The 15252-nt window shown below is 32.4% G+C and overlaps 1 protein-coding gene across 1 annotated transcript; it reads left to right on the top strand.

Annotated features, from left to right (window-relative positions):
- Positions 1-818: 818 nt before the first annotated feature.
- Positions 819-15220, top strand: LOC126746130 (G-protein coupled receptor dmsr-1-like). The gene is made up of 3 exons (XM_050454248.1): positions 819-6587; positions 13353-13602; positions 15080-15220. Exons 1-2 carry the CDS (start codon positions 5636-5638, stop codon positions 13544-13546), a joined length of 1146 nt encoding a protein of 381 aa, XP_050310205.1. The 5' UTR covers positions 819-5635; the 3' UTR covers positions 13547-13602; positions 15080-15220.
- Positions 15221-15252: the final 32 nt, after the last annotated feature.

Raw genomic sequence — 15252 nt, 5'->3', positions numbered from 1 at the left:
ATTAGTTTACACACCCTGTATACTCTGATCTTTCAATGCGAATATCTTTGGTATGGAAGGAGATAATGATGTCGTGTTTGGGATCATTTTAATCAGAAAAAAATATGCTTTTTAATTGTTGACTAACCACCGGTTTACCAGGGTAGTAATAAAAGTTATGAGTTATAATGGGAAAACAGATATAAAGAGTTAATAGGAAATTTCATCCTGAATTCAAAAATACCGCACACTATATAACTATTATTGACCGTTCTTGAGATATCTCAGTTAGAAGAGAAATATTAGTTTACACACCCTGTATACTCTGATCTTTGAATGCAAATATCTTGGCAACGGAATAGGGTAATTATGTCGTGTTTGGGCTCATTATAATCAGAAAAAAAAATCATTTTTTTTAAATATTGACTAATTAGCGTTTTACCACGGTTGTAATTTTTTTTATAAACTAAAGTAGTATAATAAATATTAGGAAGTAATAGAGAATTTAATCCTGATTTCAAAAATACCACACACTATATAGGTATATTTGACTGTTCTTGAAATATTTCAATTATAAGATGAATATTTGTTGACACACCCTGTATATTCCAATTTTTAAATGCGAATATCTCTGCAATGGAATGAGATAATTATGTCGTGTTTGGGTTTATTTTGATCAGAAAAAAATTATCTTTTTATTTGTCGACTACTCATTAGTGTATCAGGGTTTTAAAAAAAAAAATCATAAATTAAAGTGGTATAAAAAATAATGTGACTTAATAGAGAATTTAATCCAGAATTCAAAAATACCACACACTATATGGTTATATCTTACCGTTCTCGAAATATTTTAATTAGAAGAAGACTATTTGTTTACACACCCTGTATATTCTGATCTTTGAATGCGAATATCTCTGGTATGAAAGGAGATAATGATGTCGTGTTTGGGGTCATTTTAATCAGAAAAAAATTTACAATTTAATTATGGACTAACCATTGGTCTTCCAGGGTGCTAAAAAAAGTTACAAATTAAAGTGGGATAATAAATAACGGGCGTTAATAGAGAATTTAATTCTGATTTCAAAAATACCACACACTATATAATTATTATTGACCGTTGTCGAGATATTTAAATTAGAAGAGGAATATTTGTTTACACACCCTGTATATTCTGACCTTTGAATGCAAATATCTCCGCAATGAAAAAAGATAATTATATCGTGTTTGGGCTCATTTTAATCAGAAATTTATTTCCTATACACCCATGAATGTCGCACGCTGATTTTCGTAAAAAAAACCGGCAACTGTTTTATTTGGTCCTGGAAAATTCGATATAATTTCCATAATTATTATCTTCGAGCAGAAAAAGGGGGACGAGGAGGCTTAAGTTAAAAATCCCCTTTTTCAGTTTCTTTTTATTTTGCTATGAAAAAGTTAATTTTAATCCGGAATAAAACGTAATTTCGCTTCATTTTTCCGTTTAAGGCGCATTAAAAATCCGGGCGAGAGGGTTTTTCTCGTGAAAATATTTCGTTGAGGCAGCAGTTGAAATAAATGAAAAACGACTATCAATCTTTCTTTGTGTGGATGCTATTTTGGAAAATATATTCCATTTACTCGTCTTAAGATGATTGCAAGAAGATTTGAAATATGTCTGATTAATTTTTTTAATTTTCTCGTTTCCTGTTAGTTTTATGCGAAAAATCATAGAGGCAAAAAAGATGCAGCTTTGACGGCTCTATGTAAAAGCTTTATAAATTTTTTCCATAAAATTTACAGCAAACGAGATAACTAGGGGCCAAACTTTAAATTTATCTGAATCCCTACTGGTAATTAAAGTTTTAAACTCTCGAGAGTGAGTTCTGGCAGCCTCCCTCCCTCAGCCCTCCTCAATCAGGAAGTTAATTAATTTTCGAACAAAAGCTTCACGTTTCCCTAAAATCAACAACACTTACCGCAGGGTAATTATCTGTCTACAAGAAAATCGTCGATTTAATTAATTAGAGAAGCTGATTAAACCAATACAGGCAACATCGCTTCAGTGGGAGTGGCTTTGGTGTTTTTGATGCTCCTATTGGTTCAACTGTTTGACCTTGAGGGTCACGGGGCGGGGTTATTAAAAAGTCGGGGTTGCCAGGTTTATTTAAAAAAAAAATGTCTGTTGTGTGTAAAATCTCACGCGATATTCGTTAGGTGAAACGCAAATGGCAGATATGATCTTTGTTTAAAAAAAAAACCGCCTATTGCATGTTTCGGGCTCATGTATTGATTGAATAAATAACGTTCGTTTGCTTAAGAGAATTTAATGGGACATTTAAGGTCGGCAGGCCAATATGAATACATTTTTGCTGAAAAACTCGACGATAAACTTAAAATTGTAATTTATTTCTAACTTGAGATCAAAAAACTTTTTTAAAAAATAAAATATAGTCATCGACATGGTACTCATTTTCAGCTCATTTTTTCTGGGCAATCTAATGGTGTAATCAAATTTTCAGTACCATCGATGGTTCCCTCAGAATCCAAAAAAAATCAACTAATTTTGCCCCAGCAACTAAAAAATTTCGTATATTTAACTCTTGGCTCAGTATCAAAAAACCAGCATAAAAAAAAAAGACTAAATCACTAACACATGAGTTAATAGCCCGCTTGAACCCCAATTAGCTTAAGTAAACCCATTAGCTAAGGTGCAATTCAAAATGTTCATACGTGAACCTTTGAATGTAAATAAGTTAATCAGTGGGGTCTTGAATAAGCAACGGAAGAGTGTTTTTCTCGTAAAAAGCGAAACGGGGCGGTCGTAGGGTAGCAACGTACTCGTTTCGTTTCTTTTCAGGTTTCTTGACTTATCACAGATTAAATCCCTGGTCATGTTTACTAATGAAGCCAGAGAGGGTTAGCTAATAATAATTAGAAAGAAAAATAGTTCTCTTTGTAGCTCCCTTGCTATCAAAGGTACCTCCCTGATTTAAAAAGTGTTTAACAGAGGCATGTTTAAGGAACATTTTATGTCTTAACAATTTTTTTGAGCAATCATTGGTTTTTGTGATAAGAATCAAGAATTGGAAAGTGGTCGCTAGTCAAAGACCTTTGCACAAAACCCTCAATACCTTCCTTGCTACCGCAGATAGACCCTTGCTTTAAAAAGTGTTTGATTAAGAAAATTAGAGGCAACATTTTTGCTCTCTATAAGTTTTTTTCAAAACCCACTACTTCTTAATATATTCAGCACTAAAGCTGCACCTCATAAAAAAACGCTAATTATCCTAAACGTGGCTTACTATCAAATAATGACGCTTGCGCCGAAAACTTCTTGTTCCAGTGGTTTATCAACTGGATAGGGAAAACTCAAAGTTTCCCCCGCGGTCTCGTCGCGTATACGCGCAAAGTTGCCTGCGAGGAGAGTTTTTCCCGCTACTAAAGTTTTTGTTTTTTTAAATAAGTTTTATTATGCTCTTGATGTGTCTGGTCGAATGATTATTATTGATAAAGTTTCACCCTGGAAATGGAGTTTCCCTCAGGGACGGGTCAAAAAGGTTTTTTTAGTTTTATAGAGGAAGAGGTCACAGTATTTTTTTTGTTTTTATGTGGTTTGTGTTGGTTTTATTGAAAAAGTGATGAGAGCTTTTTTGTAGAGGGTTATATTTTGAATCTTTTTGGTGTCTACAGTTTTTGCTTAAAAAATGGTTGTTTTAGAGGAATTTTAGGTGAAAAGTGATTGTTTTGAAAGAAATTTAGGAAGAAAGTTGTTTTTCTCAAAGTTGACTATAAAAAATGAAAAAATCTCAGTTACTATTGGTTTTACGAGGAAAAGTTATTGAGGCATTTTTGTAAAGAATTAAATTTTAAATCTTTTTTGTCTCTATGACTTTTGGCATAAAACTGATATTTAGAGCAGAAACTTCAATTCAAAACATGTTAAATTCAAAAATTACTTTTTTGCTCTTATCCTAATGTCAAGAAAAGTTTTTATATATACTAAAATAAATAAACCTATTGACATGGTACTATTTTTTAGTTAATTTTTCCTTACAATTCTAATGGTCAAATCAGATTTTTGGTGCCGCTGATGGTTCACTCAAAAATCACAAGTTTCTTGAAAATGAAAATAAACCCATCGACATGGTACTCATTTTCAGCTCATTTTTTTCAACTAATTCAATGGTAAAATCAGATTTTTGGTACCGCTGATGGTTCGCTCAAAAATCACAAGTTTCTTGAAAATTAAAATAAACCCATCGTCATGGTACTCATTTTCAACTCATTTTTTCCAACTAATTCAATGGTAAAATCAGATTTTTGGTACCGCTGATGGTTCACTCAAAAATCAGAAGTTTTTTGAAAAAAACCCATCGTCATGGTACTCATTTTCAACTCATTTTTTCCAACTAATTCAATAGTAAAATCAGATTTTTGGTACCGCTGATGTTTCACTCAAAAATCAGAAGTTTCTTGAAAATTAAAATAAACACATCGTCATGGTACTCATTTTCAACTCATTTTTTCCAACTAATTCAATGGTAAAATCAGATTTTTGGTACCGCTGATGGTTTACTCCAAAATCACAAGTTTCTTGAAAATTAAAATAAACCCATCGACATAGTACTCATTTTCAACTCATTTTTTCCAACTAATTCAATGGTAAAATCAGATTTTTGGTACCGCTGATGGTTCACTCAAAAATCACAAGTTTCTTGAAAATTAAAACAAAACCCATCGTCATGGTACTCATTTTCAACTCATTTTTTCCAACTAATTCAATGGTAAAATCAGATTTTTAGTACCGCTGATGGTTCACTCAAAAATCACAAGTTTCTTGAAAATGAAAATAAACCCGTCGTCATGGTACTTAAATTTTTGGTACCGCTGATGGTTCACTAAAAATCACAAGTTTCTTGAAAATTAAAATAAACCCATCGACATGGTACTCATTTATAACTCATTTTTTCCAACTAATTCAATGGTAAAATCAGATTTTTAGTACCGCTGATGGTTCACTCAAAAATCACAAGTTTCTTGAAAATGAAAATAAACCCATCGTCATGGTACTCATTTTCAACTCATTTTTTCCAACTAATTCAATGGTAAAATCAGATTTTTGGTACCGCTGATGGTTCACTCAAAAATCACAAGTTTCTTGAAAATTAAAATAAACCCATTGTCATGGTACTCATTTTCAACTCATTTTTTCCAACTAATTCAATGGTAAAATCAAATTTTTGGTACCGCTGATGGTTCACTCAAAAATCACAAGTTTCTTGAAAATTAAAATAAACCCATCGACATGGTACTCATTTTCAACTCATTTTTTCCAACTAATTCAATGGTAAAATCAGATTTTTGGTACCACTAACCGTTCTCTCAAAACCCAAAAAACCTTTTCAAAAAATCAAAATAAACCCATCGTCATTGTACTCATTTTCAAATAATTTTTTCTCAGCAATTCAAAAATAACCTCGAAAATTCCGTGGCACTAACCGTTATTTCAATATCAAACATGGAAATGTGATAAAAATCTCATAAAAGACTCCGAGACTAAAGCCTTTCTGATCCCAAACAAAACCCGGACCTTTATTGACTTTATAAAACAGACAAAGCCAAAAATCACATTCTAACAGTCATGTAAATCCCCTTGCCGAGCCAATCTGGTGCAACAATGAACGCCTCAACGCTATACTGTGACTTGACGGATTTCTCAAAAAAATACGAACTCATCCATGGCCCCTTAAGTTTCTCGGTGTGCATCTTCGGGTCCGTAGCCAACGTTTTGAATATTTCCGTGTTAACCACTAAAGAAATGCGTTGGCCCACCAACCTAATCCTCACTGGACTAGCGATAGCAGATCTGCTGGTGATGCTTGAGTACATCCCCTTCACCATCCATAGATACCTCAACGTGGAGGGCAAAAAGTACATCGACAACTACTCATACAACTGGGCGAGTTTCACCATCTTCCACGCCCTCTTCAGTCAAGTGTTTCACTTCGTTTCGTGCTGCTTAACGGTGATTTTGGCCATATGGAGGTACATGGCCATCACCAGCCATCACAGCTCAAGAATCTGGTGTGACATCAGACGGACCTTCCTCACCATAGTGATCACTTACTTGTGCTGTCCAGTGGTCTGCACCCCGCTCTTCTTATCACTCAAGATCGTCCCTTATAATCAAACGTGCGACCACAATGGTCGGATATTAAACAAAAAAGATCTACTGAACCACACTGACATCGCCAAAAAAACAATTTATGTCATCGATTACGTGAGCGAGGATTACAAGTACATGTCGTTCTGGGTCTACGGGGTGGTGATCAAGCTGGTGCCGTGCATCCTCCTCACGCACCTCTCGAGGAAATTGATCGGGGTCCTACTGGAGACGAAGAGGAGGAGGAAAACTCTGTTGAGCTCCAATTTAGCCATGGAGGACGTTTTGGAGGTGAAACCGTTTCTGCAGAAGAAGTTGGAGAAGTATCGGCAAGCGGACCGGACTTCCGGCATGCTGGTGGCCATTTTGATGCTGTTCCTGATCACGGAGTTTCCGCAGGCTATCATGGGCTTGCTGATGGCCACCAAGGGACAACAGTTCGAGAAGGAGTGTTATAGACCTTTAGGTAAGTTTTTTTAGAATTTTTAAAATCATCAATTGATGGATTTCAAAAATTTTTTGGTTCTGTGCATAAAGCATGTGAAAATTAAGAGAAAATTATTATGACAAAAAGTTCGTTTTCCTATAGGAGAGCGAGGAAACGATATTGTTGCTACTAAAATCACCATAACTCAAAATGCAAAACTGACTTAAATCGAAAAATTTTTTTTCCTATATATAAAACCCTAAAAGATAAAAATAAAAGCTTAATTACAATTTTTTCTATTTCCCATAGGTGAGCAAGAAAATTGGAAAAACTAAGTTTTTATGCCCTTACAGGCAACTAACGTAATCACCGATAGACTCTTATGTCAATTACTTATCGAACCAATATTCACTTGATTACATACAATGAAAAAATGAGCGACGTTCCATCGTGCACGTTCCCGTCGATAATCTCCAACATTTATGGAATTTATGGAGATTCCTCGTGCCCCGGCAATCCTCGATTTTCCAAAATTGTTTGTTCGCTCTCGTTATTCTCGAAATAAAACGAATTGTATGGGCACGTGTAGTTATTCCGCAAATTATGATAAACAGTTTTTTTTTTATTTATGAGTGAATACGAGGAGTAAATTTAAAATGGAACATTCGTGTTATCGGAGTAAAGAGGAGTAATTTAAAAGCAAACATTTTGAATCCGGTATAGTATTTCCGTGTTTTTTAGTTAGATTTTTTAAAGTCATAAAGTTGATTTTTTAGGAGAATGGTTTGTGATATTGAAATTCTGACTGCACCAATGGATTTTTGAGACAAAATTAGCCAGAAAAGAGGTGTCACTCGATAAATTAATTTTCAATAATAAGAAAGTTGCTTTTTTTGAGAGAATGGTTTGTGATACCAAAATTCTGACTGCACCAATCGATTTTTGGGAAAAAATTAGCTAAAAAAGAGGTGTCACTCAATAAATTAATTTCCAATAATAAGAAAGTTGCTTTTTTTGAGAGAACGGTTTGTGATACCAAAATTCTGACTGCACCAATCGATTTTTGGGAAAAAATTAGACAGAAAAGAGGTGTCACTCGATAAATTTATTTTCAATAATAAGAAAGTTGCTTTTTTTAAGAGAACCATTTCTGATATTGAAATTCTGTTTGCACCAATGGATTTTTGAGACAAAATTAGCTAGAAAAGAGGTGTCACTCGATAAATTTATTTTCAATAATAAGAAAGTTGCTTTTTTTGAGAGAACGGTTTGTGATACTAAAATTCTGACTGCACCAATCGATTTTTGGGAAAAAATTAGCTAAAAAAGAGGTGTCACTCAATAAATTAATTTCCAATAATAAGAAAGTTGCTTTTTTTGAGAGAACGGTTTGTGATACCAAAATTCTGACTGCACCAATCGATTTTTGGGAAAAAATTAGACAGAAAAGAGGTGTCACTCGATAAATTTATTTTCAATAATAAGAAAGTTGCTTTTTTTAAGAGAACCATTTCTGATATTGAAATTCTGTTTGCACCAATGGATTTTTGAGACAAAATTAGCTAGAAAAGAGGTGTCACTCGATAAATTTATTTTCAATAATAAGAAAGTTGCTTTTTTTAAGAGAACCATTTCTGATATTGAAATTCTGTTTGCACCAATGGATTTTTGAGACAAAATTAGCTAGAAAAGAGGTGTCACTCGATAAATTTATTTTCAATAATAAGAAAGTTGCTTTTTTTGAGAGAACGGGTTGTGATACCAAAATTCTGATTGCACCAATGGATTTTTGAGAAAAAATTAGCTAAAAAAGAGGTGTCACTCGATAAATGTATCTTCAATAATAAGAAAGTTGCTTTATTTGAGACAACGGTTTGTGATATCGAAATTCTGTTTGCACCAATGGATTTTTGGGAAAAAATTAGCTAGAAAAGAGGTGTCACTCGATAAATTTATTTTCAATAATAAGAAAGTTGCTTTTTTTGAGAGAACGGTTTGTGATACCAAAATTCTGACTGCACCAATCGATTTTTGAGAAAAAAAATTAGCTAGAAAAGAGGTGTCACTCGATAAATTTATTTTCAATAATAAGAATGTTGCTTTTTTTGAGAGAATGGCTTGTGATACCAAAATTCTAACCGCATCAATTAAATTTTGAGAAAAAAGTAGATAGAAAAGAGGTATCACTTGACGGGTTTATCTCCAATAATAAAAGAGTTAGCTTTTTTGTCAGAGCCATTAATAATATGAAAAAATTCACTTCACCATCATTGATTGTTTGGAAAAAATAGTGAGAAAATAGATATAGATAAACCTTGATAAAAACTGATTTTCCTTTAGATAAACAAACACATATGTTTTCATATCAACTCTTAACAACATGATTCCTAATTAACGTGCGCACTAGATATTGAGTTAAACTCCAAATTGGGACAGTTCTAAATTCAAATTGGACTCCAATTTGTATGTACCCAGGGCATATAAACAATCGAGAGTGTATATATATATCGGTGTTAGTTAGTATTCTTGTCAGACCTTAAAGGAAAACAATTACAAGAGTTTCCATGACTGTTAATCGAAAAAACAAGACACTAATTTGTCTTTATTTTCTTGCACTAAATTTAGAATTCAATTTACCCGCGAGCAAGGAAATTGGCATTTTTCAAAAATACGACGTGTGGGCGCCTAATGAATTTCCTCATAATTTATAAGAGCTTCCTCCAAGGACTCTAGAGCTGAGTTTCGTGTGTGTGTGTGTGCGTAATACATAATAAGAATTTTGGGAGGTAAAATTGCTCTTGAAATCGAATTTCGCTTTAACAAGTGCCCACGTGGAGATTTTCAAGTTTCTTTTTTTTGCTTTTACTGGGACCTAGTCATAACGCTATTACGTTTATGTTGAGCTACATAAGCCTTGTTTCGTCTTGGAATAATAATGTGAGAAACGAGTTTAGTATTACATGCAAGGAATTTTTATATATTAAAGAGGAAATTCAATGAGATATGAAAATGTGAGTGCCCCAGTTTGGAAAAAAATAACACAATTCTAATTGCCAATGATATCAATTAATAATTTTCTAATTCCTCTTTAGGCTCTCGTAATATCGCAATTAAACCTGGGATGGGATATTTATGGCCACAGCAAAAGGTTAAAATAAACACGATTTTCCATTAAAAATCCCCCTTTCACTCTCTCTCTCTCTCTCATTATCTATATTTATACTCGCGGATTTTAAAAATATTAAAAACGCCCTTCGGTTTTAAATCGATTATCCAATGACGTTAATTTCATTGAAAATAGATTTATCGAGTCACTACATTCATTTCAAATGGGTGAGTCAAATTTAAATAAAACATTTCGATAATCAATCATTAATCTGGCAACGTTTCGTTTACTATAGCCCCCAGTTTATTAAAACGACCTTGAGTTCACCCCAATGTTGCCAAACTTCAATCACATAATTGACAATAAATTTTTATAGTGAGTTGTTCTAGAAAGGGGCTTAGAAATAATAAAATTTTGATTGCACCAGTCAAAGAGACTGGTCAAAGAGACTCAATGGTCTTAGATGAATTTTTAAAAAAGTTCTTTTTGTTATAAAGGAAATCTAATTTTTCTTTTAAATTTTTACGAAACATTTCTTTTAATAGAAAAAAATCTTTAGGTCAATATATGTACCTAACAAACCCCAAATAGAGTCTTTTATGCCTTAGGGGCCTTTTTTCCCGCTTGAACAACCTTTAACAATAAACACTAATTTCCTTCGAAAATAACTTTTTCCATCCCCCATTGAAACTATCCGCTTAATACCACAAAATGTTCCCGGTAGAACTTCAAACTTTTAATGTGGCTTTATAAAATTAAATAGAACGTATGTCGGAGTTCAGTTAAACGCCTTAAAAGTTCGTTCGCATGTGGATTATTAATTATTCATGTAAATAACTCGATGTTTGCCCGAATAGTTTCAGTTGAAAATTTAATGTCATGCGGAATGTTCGCGCCCTATTTTTGCATAAAGGGAAATGTGCCCAACTGGGGTTTAAATATGAAAAATTCATGTTTGAAATTTGTTACTTTTATGCAACCGATTTATTCTAGCAGAATATCATTAATAAATTATTTGATTGTTTTTTTTTTTAGGGGTGGAAGGAAAAAACTTATTTATTAATCGAGGTAACTTTGTCAAGTGACACCTGTTTTCTAGATTAATAAAATATTTTTTTTTATTCTCTTTTAGGTTCTCTTAAAAAAAAAACAACTTTATTGTTATTAGAAACGAACTTATTGAGTGACACCTCTTATGTAGCTAATTTTTTCTCAAAAATCCATTGGTGCAGTCAGAATTTTAATATCACCAACCGTTCTCTCAAAAAAAGCAACTTTCTTATTATTGAAAATAAATTTATCGAGTGACACCTCTTTTCTGTCTAATTTTTTCTCAAAAATCGATTGGTGCAATCAGAATTTGAGTATCTCAAACCGTTCTCTCAAAAAAGGCAACTTTCTTATTATCGAAAATAAATTTATCGAGTGACACCTCTTTTCTGTCTAATTTTTTCTCAAAAATCGATTGGTGCAGTCAAAATTTTGGTATCACAAACCGTACTCTCAAAAAAAGCAACTTTCTTATTATTGAAAATAAATTTATCGAGTGACACCTCTTTTCCGTCTAATTTTTTCTCAAAAATCGATTGGTGCAATCAGAATTTGAGTATCTCAAACCGTTCTCTCAAAAAAGGCAACTTTCTTATTATCGAAAATAAATTTATCGAGTGACACCTCTTTTCTGTCTAATTTTTTCTCAAAAATCGATCAGTGCAATCAGAATTTGAGTATCACCAACCGTTCTCTCAAAAAAAGCAACTTTCTTATTCTCGAAAATAAATTTATCGAGTGACACCTCTTTTCTGTCTAATTTTTTCTCAAAAATCGATTGGTGCAGTCAAAATTTTGGTATCACAAACCGTACTCTCAAAAAAAGCAACTTTCTTATTATTGAAAATAAATTTATCGAGTGACACCTCTTTTCTGTCTAATTTTTTCTCAAAAATCGATCAGTGCAATCAGAATTTGAGTATCACCAACCGTTCTCTCAAAAAAAGCAACTTTCTTATTCTCGAAAATAAATTTATCGAGTGACACCTCTTTTCTGTCTAATTTTTTCTCAAAAAACGATCGGTGCAATCAGAATTTGAGTATCACAAACCGTTCTCTCAAAAAAAGCAACTTTCTTATTATTGAAAATAAATTTATCGAGTGACACCTCTTTTCTGTCTAATTTTTTCTCAAAAAACGATCGGTGCAATCAGAATTTGAGTATCACAAACCGTTCTCTCAAAAAAAGCAACTTTCTTATTATTGAAAATAAATTTATCGAGTGACACCTCTTTTCTGTCTAATTTTTTCTCAAAAAACGATCGGTGCAATCAGAATTTGAGTATCACCAACCGTTCTCTCAAAAAAAGCAACTTTCTTATTCTCGAAAATAAATTTATCGAGTGACACCTCTTTTCTGTCTAATTTTTTCTCAAAAAACGATCGGTGCAATCAGAATTTGAGTATCACAAACCGTTCTCTCAAAAAAAGCAACTTTCTTATTATTGAAAATAAATTTATCGAGTGACACCTCTTTTCTGTCTAATTTTTTCCCAAAAATCGATTGGTGCAGTCAGAATTTTAGTATCACAAACCGTTCTCTCAAAAAAAGCAACTTTCTTATTCTCGAAAGTAAATTTATCGAGTGACACCTCTTTTCTGTCTAATTTTTTCTCAAAAAACGATCGGTGCAATCAGAATTTGAGTATCACAAACCGTTCTCTCAAAAAAAGCAACTTTCTTATTATTGAAAATAAATTTATCGAGTGACACCTCTTTTCTGGCTAATTTTTTCTCAAAAATTGATCGGTGCAATCAGAATTTGAGTATCACAAACCGTTCTCTCAAAAAAGGCAACTTTCTTATTATTGAAAATAAATTTATCGAGTGACACCTCTTTTCTAGCTAATTTTTTATCAAAAATCAATTGACGCACTCAAAATTTTTATATCACAAATCCTTTCGCTACAAAAAAGCAATTTCCTTATTACCATTAAAGGTAAACCCCTCGAGTAACACCTCTTTTCCAACTAATTTTCAACAAATCCCTAATTTCATCAACACCCTCCCAAAAACTCATATAAAACTGATTTTTTATGACTTAAGCATACTTACATACCTTATCACAAGGAAAACCAAACCACACTATAACCCCCCGGATAAAACCCTGTTATATAAGATTTTCGAAGCTGGAACGCTGTAGATAGAGAGAAGCGATTTAATTAAGATCTCGACCTCGAAATTTTCCTTTTATATAAAAACAAATGACTATTAAAATTAATTTTCTAGAACCGTTCTGTAGTAATGGAAACTGATTAGGAAAATCTGCATGATGAATTTATTATATTCGCCGTGAAATCAATTAATGAGGCAAATTAATTTAACAAGCGATTTTATCCCTTGATTTAATGGTCATCGATTAGTTGCACATCTGGATTAATGGGAAGCATTTTAATGAGGTAAAATTTTATTAACTCGCCCTGTATATGTTTTATGGAAAAAATTGATTAATTTAACTGTTTTTCAACTCTATGATTATGTAGAGGGAATATGGTACTTTCTTTTTTACAGGAAAAACTAAAATAACTCTTTCTATATAAGTTTAATCAAAAAAACCTATTAAGCTTTTTTGTAGCCCTATAAATTCCGCACATTTGTTCACTCTACAATTTTTCACCTAACTCAAACAGTTTTCTTGTAATTTCCAGGTGACCTCATGGACATTTTGGCCCTGACCAACTCCGGGATCAATTTCATCCTGTACTGCACCATGTCGCGACAGTTCCGGATAACGTTCAAGGAAATCTTCCTGGTTCCGGTCCTGAACCAGTTCAGTGCCGGATCGCCTTATTTCCATATGGAGAAACCGCCGCAGGAAAAAACCCAAATTTCCGCGGTGTAAATTTTATTCTGGATACGGTCGTGATAATTTCGAACGAAATTTTTTAATGTTAAAAGGTAAAACGATAATTATTGAATTTCAGGCTTATTGTATTATAAAAGCGGTTTATTAATTTACGATTGAATTTCCCGAATATATGTAGAGGGGTTTTCATGTTATTTTGTATTAAAGGGGTTTTAATTAGATTTCCGGGTTCGATATGTTTGTGCACGCACATATTGGTTGTTTAAGTGGTTTTTGCCCGGGCATTTTCATTTGTGTTGCATATTTGATTTAATAATGTTGTTTTTTGTTCAAATATGTTCAGGTTTCGAGTCATTTTTAATTAGTGACACACGATGTACATACGTTGCATAAGTATATGGATTCTATGTGAAATTCTAAGAAATTTGATGTGTCACATGTTATACTTTAGGTAAATAGTAATAGAGTTATAGGGGTTCAAAGATTTGGTCACAGGTGATTTTCAATTGTTTTTATTTCGAAAACCGTTTGAGTGAAGTATGTCATGTGACCCCTTAAATTTCTTGGAATTTATTGTAGATTTCAAAAATGTAAAAAATCATTGGGTGTCTTTTTTAAAATAAGGAAGTTTCTTCTATTTTTTACTTAAATTTTGACCTAAACTTCGTTATTTTTTATCATACATCTTATTGAATATTATATTTTTGGATTCTACGTGAAATTCCAAGAAATTTGAGGGGTCACATGACATACTTCGCTCAAATAGTTTTTGAGATATAAACAGTTGAAAATTTGTTTTTTTTTCAAAAATTTCGAAATTTATTTCAGACTTAGAACTGGAAAATTAAAATAAATATGTGAAAACCATTTTCCTCTATATTTAATAGTTTTGTCTAGACAGGCCTCGCAAGTCCAAAAACCAGGCGATTTTCAATTGTTTATATCTCAAAAACTATTTGAGCGAAGTATGTCATGTGACCCCTCAAATTTCTTGGAATTTCACGTAGAATCCAAAAATGCAATAAAATATAATGCGTCTCATTTGAAATAACCGAGTTTCTTATACTTTCGAATCAAATTTTAACCTGAACTTTGTTATTTTTATCATACATCCTTATGATTATTACATTTTTGGATTCTACGTGAAATTCCAAGAAATTTGAGGGGTCGCATGGCATACTTTACTCAAGTGGTTTTTGAGATATAAACAATTGAAAATTCCTTTTGGAAAAAATTTTGATGCCTTATATCTCCATTGCTATTTATCGGAAGTATGGCATGTGACACATCAATTTTTTTGGAATTTTACGTAGAATCCAACAATGTAATAACATACAAGATGCTCCTTTAAGAATCGCGAAATTTATCCAAAAAAGTGTTTTTTTTATATTCCATCCAAACTTCAAAGAATTTCCTTCTTTTGAATGACATGAATGATTAATGAGCTTTTGATTAAAAAAAGAGACGACTTTCCTCAGTAAAGCCCTATTTACCCCCACGTATATGTAAATTACACACAAACATCTTCCTTTGGGGGTAATAATTAATCAGGTTTTCTTTTTATTTCAGGAATATTTTCGTATGTACAGGAGTGAGAAACTTTGAAGAGTTGCCAAAAAAAATATTTCAAAAAAACCTTTTGAGCCCCGTTTTATTGAAATATTTTCACTTATTATTGTAAATAAATGAATAAATAAATAAATAGAACAAGTCATTTAATTAGAGTGAAAAATCATATATTT

The sequence above is a fragment of the Anthonomus grandis genome, chromosome 17 (genome assembly GCF_022605725.1).
Source record: "Anthonomus grandis grandis chromosome 17, icAntGran1.3, whole genome shotgun sequence".
NCBI classification, from domain to species: Eukaryota; Metazoa; Arthropoda; class Insecta; order Coleoptera; family Curculionidae; genus Anthonomus; species Anthonomus grandis.
This window is presented reverse-complemented; position numbering and strand designations above follow the sequence as displayed.

What these genes read in the sequence shown, in the direction of transcription:
- LOC126746130 (XM_050454248.1), top strand. Translation starts at nt 5,636, where the DNA reads ATGAACGCCTCAACGCTATACTGTGACTTGACGGATTTCTCAAAAAAA. An exon ending in GGAGTGTTATAGACCTTTAG is followed by an intron (nt 6,588 to 13,352) that starts GTAAGTTTTTTT and finishes TGTAATTTCCAG; the next exon opens with GTGACCTCATGGACATTTTG.